The following is a 15,442-nucleotide window of genomic DNA, read 5'->3' as shown; positions in this document are numbered from 1 at the left end:
GGCAGGAAACAACTGGACCACATAGGAGCCACTATTTACCTTCGCCAACGAAGGTTGGGCGACCATCTAAGTTGGCGGGGAAAGTTATGTGTTTGTCTGCATTTATTTATTTATTTGTATGTGTGTATGCATTTTTGCCAACTTTTCACAAAAGCTTCCCACTGGAATTGCATTAAATGTTCATGGATGACTTATCATCCAATGATCACTTGATTAGATTTTGCGATTTTAAGGGCTGACCGTTTCAAAATAAATCCCCCAGAACTGTGAAAAAAATTCCATTCACCTCCTTTCAATTGATCACACTAAATTTCCATGTGTTACAAATTAAAACCTCATGAAAATGTTTTTGGAAATCAACTGCGATGGGTCCGTGAACGCACCGTTTCTTATTTTGCATTGATGTAAACGGAGAGGGAATTTCCCACGTTCTCCCGGCCACCTGAAGGCACCAGGGCAGCACGTGTTGGAGCCTTCTGGAAAGATAGCCTCCCCTTTCCGCTAGTGTCTCGGCCCGAGCAGTGCGCTCTTTCCACCGGCGACAAGTTTCACTTCTCCACGCTGGTCGTGCCGCTTCGCCATGGCTGCCGTGAAAGCGCTGAACCCTAAAGCAGAGGTGGCCCGAGCCCAAGCCGCCCTGGCCATCAACATCAGCGCGGCCCGGGGGCTGCAGGACGTGCTGCGGAGCAACCTGGGACCGAAGGGGACCATGAAGATGTGAGCGCCGCCGGAGCTCTTTGTGCAGCACGCCTGCTAATGCTAACAGATGCTAAATAAGCTAAAGAACTGACGTTAAAGGCACTTTGTCGGCTTGCCGTCGGTTCTGAAAGCCGTAAACTCGGCTATCGCCACTATGGCTCTCAGAATGATCCAAGTTGGTGCCAAATTATCAAACTTAAGCAGATTTTTGCTGAGGTGGGGCCTCACTGTAGCAGGTTTCCCCGGCGCACGTTGCCCTGCCCAGTCATCGTCATCCGCTTTTAGCTTAAGTTAGCATCCAAGCTTAGCCGCTTAGCGTATGATGTGAAAGCTAACTATTATTTCCTTTAAAACGTCTATGTTTTAAATAGAATGCTTCAAGTGTATTACTTTTGAGCAAACAATATTCTTGCTGATAAAAAAGCTGTCTTAAATTTTCTGAGCAGTTCTTGCCGACTATTTGAGCTCCCAGTTATAATCCGCATTTGGCAGATAAGCGCCCAGAACACAATGCTCTGTCTGTCTTTTCTGGAAACGTCTAGAAAGCTCCCGATTTGATTCAGTGTCCACGTTCAGAATCAAGAGATTTTACCTTCACTTTCTTCTATTAACTTTAACCCCCTCCTCTGTCTGTCTGGACCTGCAGGCTTGTGTCTGGTGCAGGAGACATCAAGCTGACCAAAGATGGAAACGTCTTGTTGCATGAGATGGTAAGTAAAAGATAACGTGTGCAATAACACCTTATATCCGAGTCTAATGCTGCCCTCCTGCTGTCAATGTGTGTTATTATTGGTGGCCGACCACACCCACAATGTGTGTGTGTCAGCCATTCTCACCTGCCTTGATGATACATCAACTTTAATGAAGTCCATCATCAATGAGGCGGCAGCTTATCTTGATGTTTTGATTTGGTGACGATCCCACTTCATTGTGTGGGGAATAAATTATAGCGGGAGTGATCCAGTCAACATGACAGCGGTTTCAGTTAAAGGAAAGCCTTAGTTTTTCTCGTCTTGCCCCTGTAATCTTAATTTATGACACGTTTAGAGACACAGATTTTCCTTTTAGCATTTACAAAGTTATTTAATAGTTGCTAGAGATTGCAAACATAAATGTATGTAATAGACATGCATGCAAGTGTGAAAATCAATTGGCTTCTAAAGTTATTGCAGCAAGAACAATATTGGTTGTTATTTTGTGAACACTGTGTACCTTGGTCCCAACTGGCAGTTATCCCAGGTCCATGAATGCATCAATAGATGTCCACAGGTACGGCCTGGACATGTGGATGCTCCATCATTAGAATAGTCAGTGTCAGGTGTGTTTAGAGGTTCACAATGTGCAGGATAGAACCGCCCTGATGGCGTCATCAACTAATTCTCTTGTCTTTAGGTTGCCTGATTGCAGGGTTACTTGATGTGAAATGTCAGTGGTGCTTACCACTGCGCCTTCCATACGCTGTCTGTAGTTCTGCTTCTTATATTTAATCCATTCTGTGTCTTCGTTCAACCTCAAACACTCGCCTGAGTTTCATAATGTCAAAGTGAGGACACTTCGAACAGAAAGTGTTGCATGAAAAGTATCCACTGTAGAAATCTGCATAACAATTCTCATGTCTTGTATTTTTAATGAAGTGCACAGTTAAAGTTTTGATCTCTTTTATTGTTTTCTTCAGTTTCTCAGCTTGATGTTTGTTGTACATGTTTGGCAGTCATCCGTTTTCATGTCTTATGTTTTATCCATAACTCCCATGCAGCAGCAAGAAACTTTTCTGAAAGTGATTTGAGTTCCAAATCTGTTACAAGAGCAAGTGGATATTTGAAGAAAAAAAAAGTTTTCAATACAAAACATCATTGCTTATTTTTTTAGATATATTTGAAAATAATAACATTTTCGAATGTAAAAATTCTGTCAAACTTTATAAACTTGGGGGGAAAAACCCATTCATAGTTATGAAGTCAGAATTGACTGGAAAGCAGATGATTGTACATAACAACTTGAAAAGTTATGACACTGTATGTTAATGTATTATTGTTTTTAAACTAAGTCTGTGGTGCTCCAACAAAGTTGACCACAATAACGTGCTTAAGAGGAAAAATAAAGGTGTTTAAAGCAATACAAATTCCTTAGAAACTTGTTTCGTTCTAAATAAGTATTTTGTTAATTTGCCAGGACTATAAATATGTTGTTACCTAGGCGGTGCTGCAACAACAAATAATACTCCACCTACTTAGTGTGTGCACTAATGTGCGTACTTCAGATTTTTGAGCGCAAAAACGTGACACAATGTACTCGTGCGTAGTTAATGAAGATTTGGGAGACCTACGAGTTGTTGACGCCCAACATGAGTAGGAGGTTGGGCTTTTCGTCACGGAGGCTGTAACCCATATTTTCTGAAAACGTGATGGGAACACCTCCAAGATTAATATAACGTGTGAAAATATAAATCAGAATTTAGACAAGCTTCGTCAATTAAAGCTGAAAACGAACAAAAGTTGGGTGGAAAGAAATTATTTTTAAAACGTTATAATGTAAGATAATAAAAATACACAGCTGCATTATTGTAGGTGAATTTGTCTCATGCTGAGTTTATAGTTGGAGATGTCTAAACCTTGATTATATACAATACATTTACAAAAGAAAAACTAGACTCGTCGTATTTGTCATTGAAAGCAGCCATGAAATGCAGCTTTGTTGACATCAAGTTCATTCTTTGCTGTCATGGTTTTAATTGTAGCAAATTCAGCACCCGACGGCATCACTGATCGCAAAGGTCGCCACGGCGCAGGACGACATCACAGGAGACGGTACCACCTCCAACGTGCTCATCATCGGCGAGCTGCTGAAGCAGGCGGACCTCTACGTGTCTGAGGTGAAGCTACTTCCACACCTGCGCAGTGATGCTGCAAGTCGGTTGTTCTTGTGGAGAGATGAAATTTGAGCTTTGCGGCTGGATTCCTCATGTTTCATCTGTGCCGCAGGGTCTTCATCCAAGAATCATTGCCGAAGGTTTCGAGGCGGCGAAAGACAAAGCTCTGGCTGTTCTGGAGGATGTGAAGGTCACTCGGGAAATGGACAGAGAGACTCTCATCAACGTGGCTCGCACCTCCCTCCGGACCAAAGTCTACGCAGAGCTGGCAGACCTGCTCACTGAGGTGAGGCGTGAAGGAATGGAGCTCATGTAGTTGTTTTATTAGTTTCGCTTTGAGTTGAAGCAGGGTTTGTGGGTGTTCGTTTCCTGGTTTTATAAATTGGCCGTGCTGTGGTCTGCAGGCCGTTGTCGACGCCGTGCTCGCCATCGCCAAACCAAATGAACCCATTGATCTTTACATGGTGGAAATCATGGAGATGAAGCACAAGACGGACTGCGACACACAGTGAGTTTTCTCACGCCGATCGACCCAGAAAGGATTCATGCCTTTACGGAGAAGTCCAAACTCTTTTAACAGCATCTTCTCTTCTTTGTCAGACTGATCAGAGGTTTGGTGTTGGACCATGGAGCCAGACACCCGGACATGAAGAAGAGGGTGGAGGACGCCTACGTGCTGACGTGTAACGTCTCCTTGGAGTACGAGAAGACGGAGGTCAACTCCGGCTTCTTCTACAAGAGCGCCGGGGAGAGGGAGAAGCTGGTGGCAGCAGAGAGGAAGTTCATCGAGGAGCGCGTGCAGAAGATCATCGCCCTAAAGAACAAAGTGTGCCCCAAGGGGGAGAAGGGCTTTGTCGTCATCAACCAGAAGGTAATCAGCTGGGTTCTACCTACTCATGGAGCCTTTTTTACACACAGAAGGATCGATCATACTGTGCTGCTACTATCAGTGTTTCAGTATGATGGTTACATGAAAATGGGTACGTCTAAAAAATAATCCATCTGCTTTTCTGTCTTTATTTTCATTAATTGTTGTTACATTTCATCTTTAATCCTAGAGTATGAGCTCGCAGCTTCTGTCGTCTGCACAGTAAACACCCCAGGGTGCTAACGTAGCTCCCCCGGTCTCTTTAACCTGTGCGACAGTAACTCTGATCTGTACCTCTGCATTAGGAGAGTCTGCTGCTCCTCCCCTACATGTATTCAGCGGATCTGAACAATCTTTCCATGGCTTGCACAGAGCAGCCTTCCATGTTTTGACCTGAACCGATTTTAAATGGAAGTTGTTGTTTTCCCTTTTGCCTCTTGCAGGGTATCGACCCGTTCTCCCTGGACGCCCTTGCCAAGGAGGGCATCGTCGCTCTGCGCAGGGCCAAGAGAAGGAACATGGAGAGGTGAGAAAGAAGAACCGATGTCATTATTCACCAGAATAGGGCGGCGACAGAGTATTCCTGGTGGTAGTTTTCTTCCGTAAGACCACAAGGGAGCACCCTGAAGCTTTTTAATCACAGCGGCAGACGAGCAGCAAACCGGCTCGGCGAGGTCTGTCGGGCTGACGCAGCGCCAACACGAATGACACAGACATTTATCATTTGTTAGACTCTTGATAAGAACGACAGATATGTTGCCCTCCTCTCCTCTGGATCCGGTCTGTGAACAATTTCATGTTGCAGTCGGATGATGTTCTTAAAGGTGCAGCCTGTTCAGTCTAGCAGATCTCCAACAACAACAACAACACTCGACTAACCTCCCGAACACAAGAACAATAGCTTTTTTTGCCCTTTAATGAAAAGATATATTTTTTGCACTTTGCCGAAGTTGATCCTACTTCTGCTGTTTACTTGCTTTATGGTCACTGTTAAGTGAAGCAATGACTTGTTTTCCCGAGCTCTTGAATATTTTGTACACAAAAGAGAAACTGCTGCGTTGGGTTTCTATACTAAAACAGGTTGAAAGTTGTTTTATTATTTTTGTGTTTCAGGCAGGAAATGTTGGTCCTGTTACTCTATAATTCTTATGGTTGTTGTTCCTTACTGGGTTTTTGTTTGTTTGTTTTTGCAGTCATGGCTATTTATGCTTGTAAAGTTTATTTTCAATATATTTTAACTTGAAGATGGTGCTTAGTTTTTGGTTTTTTTCTTCAAAATGTGATATTTATTCCTCTGTGTGAAAATTGGACTTAAAAACGTGTAAGAAATCTAGTTAGTTGGCTTCATTAAGCCAGTTCTATACACAAATTGTGACACACACACACACACACACACACTCTGACTCATCAATCCTGAACCGCATCAAGCAAACTGAAGAACAGAATATTGAACAGTGTCGTTTCCTCGGCAGGCTGACCCTCGCGTGCGGAGGCATCGCCATGAATTCAGTCGATGATCTCACAGCTGATTGTTTGGGACATGCTGGTCTGGTTTACGAACACACACTGGTGAGTTCCCTGGACTTCACTTTGTGAATTTGTTTGTTCACCGCTTTGCTGTTTCATGTATTTTGAAATGTGGAGTTGTTGTTGTTGCTGTTGGTAATCCCCCACAATGCCGTTGGCAGGGAGAGGAGAAGTACACGTTCATTGAGAAGTGTGGAAACCCTCGCTCAGTCACCCTGCTGGTGAAAGGGCCCAACAAACACACCCTGACACAGATCAAAGACGCAGTGAGAGATGGTCTGCGGGCCGTCAAGAACGCCATTGAAGACGGTAAGATTGTGGAGGATGTCTTCTCTGAAGTTGGATGTCTTATTGGATTTGCACAGCGAACACCCCGAGATGCCGATGTGGCTCTCTCTGGTCCTCCATGTCTGTGCCACAGTGACTCTGATCTCTTCCTCTGCATTACCAGAGTCTTTGTCTCTCTTACATGTATTCAGTTGATCAGAACAAACTCCAACCAGATGTTTACTTCAGCAGGCTGTTGCTCCTCATTTCTCTGAAGGTGGTTTTGGTTGTGTTTCCTCTGCAGGCAGCATAGTGTCTGGCGGCGGGGCGTTCGAGGTTGCCGTGGCAGACGCGTTGGTAAAACACAAACCCAACGTGAAAGGCAGAGCCCAGCTGGGAGTCCAGGCTTTTGCTGACGCTCTCCTAATCATCCCCAAGGTGAATGAGTTTTACTTTCAGGGCCGACACTTTCTGAACACAGGGCTTCACACTTCTGCCGTTCGATTCCACACTATTCTTGCTACTCTGATTTCTCTTGTTATCCTGTTTGTTAAGAAACAGTTTTTGTGTCATTTTGTTTACATATTGTACATTGGTTTTTTAATATATTTATTTAATTGCAGTTTCTTTTGCATCTCTCCTGTTCACTTGATGATGAAAGTGAATATCGGAGGAGGGAAAGCTGAATTTGTCAACGCCGTATATTTCATGGATCGCTTGTCGTTGCAGGTTTTGGCCCAGAACTCGGGCTACGACCCTCAGGAGACCCTGCTGAAGCTGCAGACGGAGTACAAAGAGTCCGGCCAGCTCGTTGGAGTTGACCTGAGCACAGGTCAGAAATGCTTAAGACTTTCTTTTTTCTTTTCTTTTTTTAAACACCAAATGTAACTATTTTTGGGGGGAGAAAACTCACAGACTGTGTTTGTTTCAGGGGAGCCGATGGTGGCAGGAGAGGCCGGCGTGTGGGACAATTACAGTGTCAAGAAGCAGCTTCTCCACTCATGGTGAGATCGCACCTTCAGATAACGCCTCATTTTGAACCGTCTTCACCGGGGAATAACGTCCTCCTGTGTTTTTGTCGCAGCACCGTGATCGCCAGCAACATTCTGTTGGTGGACGAGATCATGCGAGCCGGAATGTCTTCACTCAAAGGTTAAAGGTCAACCCGGCTGTTCTCGCGCTCACGGGGACAGTTTGTTCACCGACAGTTGGGTCAACGTTTCCGCTCTCGGCTCTCCGAAGCAGCCCAGTCCGACGGGCGGCCCGCTGTAACCGTTCATCCATCACAGCGTCTGTCACTTATCATCGTCATTTTCTCCATGGGTCTTGTTTTTTTCCTTCGTGGATTCATCAACGCCTCCCCCCTCAAACGATTGGTTTATTTATGAGATTTTGTTTAAAAAAAAAATTGGAAAAAAGCACTGACTTCTGCCACTCAGTTTTGTTTCTACTCATTAAAGGTTTTCTTGGCTCTTGAAAGTTTTTTGTTGTTTTTGTGAAAAGACTTAAAAATTATATATATATAAAAAAAATAAACTACCTCAGAAGTTTCAGATACAATAAGACATCTGGGGAAAAAAGTATAAAATATAGATTTTATGTTTTGCTCTATTGAGCTGAATGTTTTGCTTTTCAACCACTGTGATGTCTAATAAAAATGCACACAAGATGTTTAGACTTCTGCAGGCTTTAGAATTTCTGTAGTTTAGATCTGAATCTGATGGTTTTATCATGATGAAACCGATGAGGAGCCAGAGACCTTTGAGGCCTCTAATGTCGAGCATCTGAGTCTCCTCAGCACCATCGAGAGGTTCCTGAGCTTTTCTGAGGCGACAGACGCAATCTTTCCATGGGAGAAGCATTTTAACTGAGCAGATTTTTAGCTTCACCAACTACCTATGTCACTGTAATGAAATGAGGTGGAAGAGCCAATAGAAAGTGGGCCAATTCACAAAAATGTATTTGTGGATATGAACTATCTCTTGGTATTTCTATTGACATTAAGGTTTCTCTTTGAGAGCCATACAAGATTGAATTAGATTAACAAGCAGCAGTGGTAACTTGGACGTGTTAACAGGAGACCGAGCAAAAAAGTAAATCATATGAGTGAATAAACATAATCATATTAAAATTCACATTTGACAGATAAAGATTAGCATTACAGCCAATTTACGTGATACAATTTTTTTTTCTTTGCAATGCTGATTTCTTCACAACGCCACAAATGAAGAAAAACGCTAAAATAGATCAATAAATGGAGATGAATAAAGAAGCCTGATAAAATAATTTTTTAAATCTCGCTTATTACCCTTTTAAACTATTTTAAATTCACATCAACAGAACAACTGGATTTAACTAAAGCGGAACGTTTTACTTTACACATTTCCCACGGAGCCCGTTTATGGTTACACCCCGTTCCAGTGGAATGGATGGGAAAGGGGGGAACAAAATCTAACATTTAGAAGTTTAAATTCAATTTATTATTAAACCTTTGGTTTTATTTTTTTTAATTGATGTTCAGATATAATTATTAAATATCAGCGTTAAATGGCCTCGTGGATGCTTCCGGTGTTTTTGCTGTCGGTGGCGGGTGAGCCTCAATACCATTCTTATTTTTTTTTTGTTGGCAAAAATAAAAACAGAATAGTGAATTAAAAATGGTTCCCAGTTGCCGAGGAGATGCTGGACATCCCCGGAGGAAACCTGTTGATGGGAACCAACGCGGCCGACGGGAGAGACGGAGAGTCGCCAGCCAGAGAGGTCCAAGTCCGGCCGTTCAGGCTGGACAAACACCCCGTCACAAACTCCGATTTCAGGTGAAAACACGACACGTTCCAGGTGGATTTCAACCAAAATCCAAACCTTCCAACCGGTAGGATTGTGTCTCGTGTTGTTCCCGCAGGGAGTTCGTCAGAGCTGAGAAGTATAAGACTGAAGCGGAGACGTTTGGTTGGAGTTTTGTGTTTGAAGACTTCGTGTCAGCAGAGCTGAAAGACAAAGTCACACAGAGGATCGAGGTACTGACAGGCTGACTTCCGGCCTCCAAATCAAGGAATCGAGCTCATAGTGTACTTGAGCCGCTTCAGATCACTTCTCAAATCACAATGTTTTTAGGATCTCACTTTGTGTGACAGACTAAATCAGTTACAATAGGATGAACAAAGATTTACCTGCCAACTTCCAAAATCCACTTCTCTAAACACCAGGTGCCCCTAAATCCTACATTCAAACACCATCCTCACACGAATTAGATTACATTTGTTTTGGTTTGTAAACAACCGTGCAGTGATTTGTGGTAAAAACCGACAAATGTTCACTTCATTCAGAAAATCACACAAATCAACTATTCTTTCAGTCCAAAACATTAAAATTCACTGACCTGGTTTAACTCCAAATGGGAAAAAAAATCATGCACAGAGCTTCAAATGACTCACTCTCAATTATAAACATGGTCATACTCACACTACTTTTAAAAACATTTAGTATTTCTATTTATGGAAGGAAACTGTGGGACAGAGCGACGGGGAGCTCAGACAGTGTCCAACCACTTCAAACAACGGTACAAAGAGTTCAGCATTTACATTCTGTTTATTCGACCGATTATTTTCTTGTTGGTTTCTTCTTGTTTTGTGATTTATTTAAGTTATTAAGGACGTGATTGTCGAATAACAAAACAGGATGCAAACAGCGATGGGGGATGGGAAGGATTTGGGAGGTTATGCTTCTTTTCATTGTATTCATCATTTTATTTTAATTTAATCTAAATAAAACGGATGTAGGTATATAGCAGGAAAAATGTTCTGTTGGTTTGAATAGTAGCTCAGGTTGTGTACATTCTTAGCTGGGGAAGTTTTGAGTTTTCTTACAAGCGTGGAAAGATTTTTCATCATTCTGGTTACACATAAATAAGATAGGTGTTCGGGAAACTTCTGACCTTTTTCATTCTTCATGACGTCTTCCTTTAATTAATGTCCCGGTTCGGGTTTACAGTCATGTCAGGACTTTCACTGCCCATTAAAAAATAAATAAATAAATAAAACCTTTAAGTTTTAATAACAACTCTGAGAAAAAGACTAGAAAGAGTAAGAATCCTAACCAGCTTTACCTTCTGTTCTCCACCAGTCTGCTCCGTGGTGGCTGCCAGTAGAAAAGGTCTTCTGGAGACGGGTGAGGTTCTACTTCCAACATATTTACGTATTAATGTACTGAAGACAATTGAACTCATTTAATTCTTTAGTTTTTAAAGACTGGGCCAGGGGCGTTAACATGCTTCACTTGAAGTTATTTCCCCCCACCTCATCTCTTGTCCTCTGCTGGTCAGCCGGCCGGACCGGGTTCAGGGATCCGGGAGCGTCTGGACTTCCCGGTGGTTCAGGTGAGCTGGAACGACGCTCTGGCCTTCTGCCGCTGGAAAGACAAGAGGCTGCCGACGGAAGAGGAGTGGGAGTGGGCGGCACGCGGCGGCCTGCAAGGTACCGTCCGCAGTTTGCACTCGTACAACGTGTGTCTACTTGTTCACTTTGACCCACAACGTCCTGCAACACTGCAGCAGCTCTTTTCTTTAACTGTCCACTTCACACAACACCGGTTTTTTATTCCAAGTTTGCTCCTAAATTGAATTGTGAGTTGGCTGTTTGTGTTGCAGGCCGGACTTTTCCGTGGGGAAATAAGTTCCAGGCCAACAGAACCAACCTGTGGCAGGTCAGTCTGTCTGAGTGACGCAAGCTGCAGCAGCATTAACACTGTTTATTGTTTTCATTAGAGCTGTTGACCTCTGTATTTTCTCTTGATGTGCTACACGGATCCCCACCATATCACTGTGTGTGTGTGTGTGTGTGTGTGTGTGTGTGTGTGTGTGTGTGTGTGTGTGTGTGTGTGTGTGTGTGTGTGTGTGTGTGTGTGTGTGTGTGTGTGTGTGTGTGTGTGTGTGTGTGTGTGTGTTGCTTTAAACAACATAAGAGAGCTCAACATTTGACTGTTTTCTCCACTAACTTATTCATTCATTCATTTTGAACATGAATAGAGCAACCAGACAACAGAAAATAGAACATAATATCAGTTTTCAACAAAAGACCGAAGTATAAACTTCTTCAAACTCCACCTCTTCACCCTGTGACGTTATTGTTTCTTTGCTTCATTCCTAAAATACTTGTAGGAGTTGTAAAATCTCCTGCCTTCATTCCATGCAGCAACATACAAGAGGAGAAAAAAAAAAAACAAGAAACAGAACAAACAGGAAGAAAAAATAATAATTCAAAATCTGAATCAATGGAATTATCGTCAGTCGTGTTTTCCTTTAATCCTCCACTTCATCTCCGTATCTCCTGAAAACAAATTAGAGACACTGTTTGGCGAATCTGCACATTTTCCATTTTAAACAAATATCTGATTGTTTTAGTTTTTTTTTGTTTTCTGGATTTGTTTAGGGATCGTTCCCAGATACAGACACTGCAGAGGACGGATATCACGGCGTCTCTCCTGTCACAGCATTTCCTCCTCAGAACAGCTACGGTAACTGTGACGGAGACGCTGTCGTCTCCTGCTGGTTTTCATCCCTTCGTGCCGCTGTCACGGTGTGTGTGTGTGTGTGTGTGTGTGAAACCTCGTGCCACTCTTCCTGCAGGACTGTACGACATGATGGGAAACACGTGGGAATGGACGTCCTCTCCGTTCCCGTCCGCCCGCCAGATGTACGTGCTGCGGGGGGCGTCCTGGATCGACACGGTGGACGGCTCGGCCAATCACAAGGCTCGAATCACAACCCGGTGAGACACCGGGTCAAAAAACCCCAAACCAAAACACCATTTTGAGAAATGCTCCACCTCTTTTGACGGTGGGTTGTGATGCTTGCAGGATGGGAAACACCCCCGACTCCGCCTCCGATAACCTCGGATTCAGATGTGCCGCCGGCGACGGACAGACGCTTCAGAGGGCGAAAGACAAAGAAGAACTTTAAGCGACAAGCAGGAAGACAGAAGGGAGGAGTGAAAAGAGGCTGGTGTTCATTTGAGCCCGGAGAGATTGAGTTATATGAATTCATCACTTGACTAAATAAAAGGGACCATTTAAAAAGGAAAGACTTGACGAACAAAATGAAGGTGACACACCAGTGTAGAAACAAACTCTAATATTTCTCCTGTGGAGAACAGCTCCGTGTATAACAAGCAGTAAATTGATCGTTTTCCTTTTCATCTCAGTCTGAACTGTGACAGTTTCATGTCTGGCTTGGTTTGTTTTTTTTACCGGCCAAAAGAAACTTTGGTTATTTTCTCTTGCCTCACGCATCATTGGATCCCTCCGCTGCCTCTCTTTCACTGGACTCGTCTCGCTTCAGTCTTTTGTTCACTGGTTTTATGTGACCTGAGAGTAAATGTGTCCTTTGGTGAAGCAGAAGCTCCTCTAATGCCGTCGCCTTCCTTCTGTTTACTTTCATGTGCTGTTCTGCCAGTTGGTTGTACCGCTTAAGCAAACAAATCACTTTTATTTTTCTTCTGAATGATACATTACGATATAATCGATCATTATCTGTTTGGAGCAGGATTACATAACTTTGACGTTTGAGGGCTGAGATCATTTTGAAATGAGCGAAATGTGTTTTGAGCAACACTCAACGGGCACAGATGTTGTGTAACTCTTCTTGTATTGCTGCGACACCAATACAGTCACAGTTGAAACGAATGAAATACTTTGAATGACTTCTTTAAAATGGGTGCATGCGACCGGCTTTAAGATGAAAATCTTCCCCTTTTCTTCACATTTTGCAAATCGAGAGAGAAAAACAAAACGCTGTCGACGTCATGCATGTAAAGAATATTTTCTTTTCAGAGTTGTAAGGCTCCACAATGTTGGGCCTGGTAAGACATTGTGTCTAATGCAGGAGTTTAACTAATCATGCATATAATGAAAGTGAAATAAAGGACTAAACATGGACTTCATGCAGTAAAGAAAAAAAAAGCAGGGCGTTTTCCCTGCAGATTTCATGAAAACCTGAAAATTAAACTTGGGCGTGCTTTAGTGAAGACATGCATGTGGACTTTTAATTTGTGGCTACAGATTTGCAGGTTTTTATAATTCTGAGAGGAGTGAGTTTCTCTATTTTTCCACAAAAAAGAAGGAGCCTCACGTTGAAAATAAAAGTCTACAAATTCCAATTAACTGAATTACCAACAACTGGGGTTTTTTCTTCAAGTCACACCTGAGCTTCTTTATCCAATCAGACAAAGACACAACAGTCTGAGGCCAACCAGGAGGATAATGGAGACGAGGGAAAAGGCAGGTGAAACCTTTTTACTAAACTCTTGTGCGTTTCCTCAAAGAAGGAAGTTGTGTGTCTTGAATTTGTTGCATTTAAAAAAAAAAAAAGAATTAATCAGAAGTTTCAGATGTTTCAAGCCCTTTTCAATTGTATTTCTTTGGTCCATTTTGTCTCTGAGACTTTGTATTTAGACGGTTAATGATGAATAATATTTGTCAATTCATTGTGATTCCAAGTGAATATTGGAGTTAATTTGCATATTTACTTTAAACGTAGTGTCTCCAGGTAATTGCAAGTTCTTTACTTTTAATTGACAGACGTCATACTCATTTGTGGCTTCATATGTTGAGATACTTGTCAATAATGAGACAATAACACAGTTTAAATATGTAATTCTGTCCAGTTCCAAATGGTTTTCTTTTATGATCAACATTGAGATAACTTTTACATTTAATTTAACATTTTACTTAAAAAACGAAGTTGTGCAATTTCAACATTATTGTTGCCTATTGATTCAAAATACAGTAGAAAGTGTTTGCAGCCTTCATGTTTTTGCATATTCACTCTCACTGTGATGCCAAAAGAAAAAAAGCTTTCACTGCAGCTTCACTGATCTTTGTTTAGGTCTCAAATTAGCAGCACAGCAGTTACTTTTAATAAACAAAGCTTGACACCCTTGCTTTTAGCCATCAGTTTAACTGAGGTTACTAAAAAAGAGCTAATTGTATAGCAGAGCGCTCCTGATGTGCTGTTGCAGGAGGACATCGAAACTATGCAGGACTGCAGCCCTGCCCAGGATGCATCACCTTCTCTGTGGTTTGTAGTCTGCACACCTACATAGTTCAGAAATGTCTGCATGCTTTTGCTGGTGGTATTTAGTCTTCAGGACCTGCAGTAAAACCTGGAGCTCTGACGACGTTTGAGCTGGATTGGACTGAGGTTTTGCTTGAAATGGAAATTCTGAATAGGAGCAGATCCACATCGGCAAATAATCATTTTAGAATCTGAACTGTTTTTCCTTTCCTTTTCTTTTTTTTTTTTTTTGTGAAGTAAAACCTCCATAGATAAAGCTGAGCAAGAGGATTTATTTGTGCATATCCACACGTTCAATGTACCACACACCCACAAATGAACTGGACTTTAATTGGCATCCAAAGCAAGCATCACCTGTTGTTTGTCCTTGGCATCATATGCAAACATGATGGCAGCAGGTATGTGTGTCAAGAGCTCCTTTCTTCACTGTGGCCTGATGAACAAACAGAAAACATGAAATCTCTATGGACTCGAGTGCTGTGAACAGATTTTGCACAGTTTAACAGGTTTTGTTTAAAAAAAAAAAAATCAAAGGTAAATTAAGTTATTATGCTCCTTCTAAATGAGGTTTTGTCAACTAAAGACGAGATAAAATGTCAGAATCGTGTTTTGAAGCATTTCAGTGTTTTTAAGCATTGGTTTTAAAACGTGACCTTTGCATGTATTAACTACACAATTAATTATCAGTCATTTTCACGTGTGTTGGCTGACATTAATCACAGGTGTGCTGCTGGATGGCTTGTGGGTATTTATGTGTATTACGTTTGACCCAATTAGGACATATTTCTTCAAAGCCAGTCAAGTTCCATCGTGGCAAGTCGTTTGTCGTGTATTTCTTGGGTGACCTCATTCCCTCGCTCTACAAATTGATAACCTGAGTTTCACGTGCAGCTTTCTGACACGTTTTGCGCTTAACTCCTGCTGCAGCAGGACAAAAACCAGGTTGGTGATCAAACGAGAGGTTTAAGAACAAGTAAAGTAACAGAACGCAAGTTTGGACATTGCATTTGTGACTTTGCATTTGTGTTTGAAAGCTGATATGTGACTCAGCACCGCTCGCATACGTGGGAGGTTTACAGCAAAAAAAAAAAAAAAAATAGGTTGAAAACTCTGCTGCCAGCGACGGCTTAAAACTGGTGCTTTC

The 15,442-nt window shown here is 42.2% G+C and overlaps 2 protein-coding genes across 2 annotated transcripts; both read left to right on the top strand.

The window, feature by feature from the left end:
* The first annotated feature begins 505 nt into the window (after nt 1-505).
* On the top strand, nt 506-7,709 carry cct6a (chaperonin containing TCP1, subunit 6A (zeta 1)). Its single transcript, XM_080509271.1, has 13 exons — nt 506-717; nt 1,346-1,409; nt 3,437-3,571; nt 3,681-3,854; nt 3,973-4,076; nt 4,169-4,439; nt 4,880-4,962; nt 5,909-6,005; nt 6,125-6,272; nt 6,535-6,668; nt 6,960-7,062; nt 7,162-7,234; nt 7,315-7,709. Exons 1-13 carry the CDS (start codon nt 581-583, stop codon nt 7,385-7,387), a joined length of 1,596 nt encoding a protein of 531 aa, XP_080365397.1. The 5' UTR covers nt 506-580; the 3' UTR covers nt 7,388-7,709.
* Nucleotides 7,710-8,668: 959 nt separating this feature from the next.
* On the top strand, nt 8,669-13,307 carry sumf2 (sulfatase modifying factor 2). The gene is made up of 9 exons (XM_080508242.1): nt 8,669-8,820; nt 8,899-9,046; nt 9,133-9,247; nt 10,353-10,397; nt 10,552-10,702; nt 10,876-10,931; nt 11,657-11,741; nt 11,854-11,995; nt 12,084-13,307. The coding sequence occupies exons 1-9, from the start codon at nt 8,778-8,780 to the stop codon at nt 12,184-12,186; spliced, it is 888 nt and encodes a 295-aa protein (XP_080364368.1). The 5' UTR covers nt 8,669-8,777; the 3' UTR covers nt 12,187-13,307.
* Nucleotides 13,308-15,442: the final 2,135 nt, after the last annotated feature.

This window comes from Blennius ocellaris, assembly GCF_963422515.1.
Source record: "Blennius ocellaris genome assembly, chromosome: 14".
In the NCBI taxonomy this organism is placed as follows: Eukaryota; Metazoa; Chordata; class Actinopteri; order Blenniiformes; family Blenniidae; genus Blennius; species Blennius ocellaris.
This window is presented reverse-complemented; position numbering and strand designations above follow the sequence as displayed.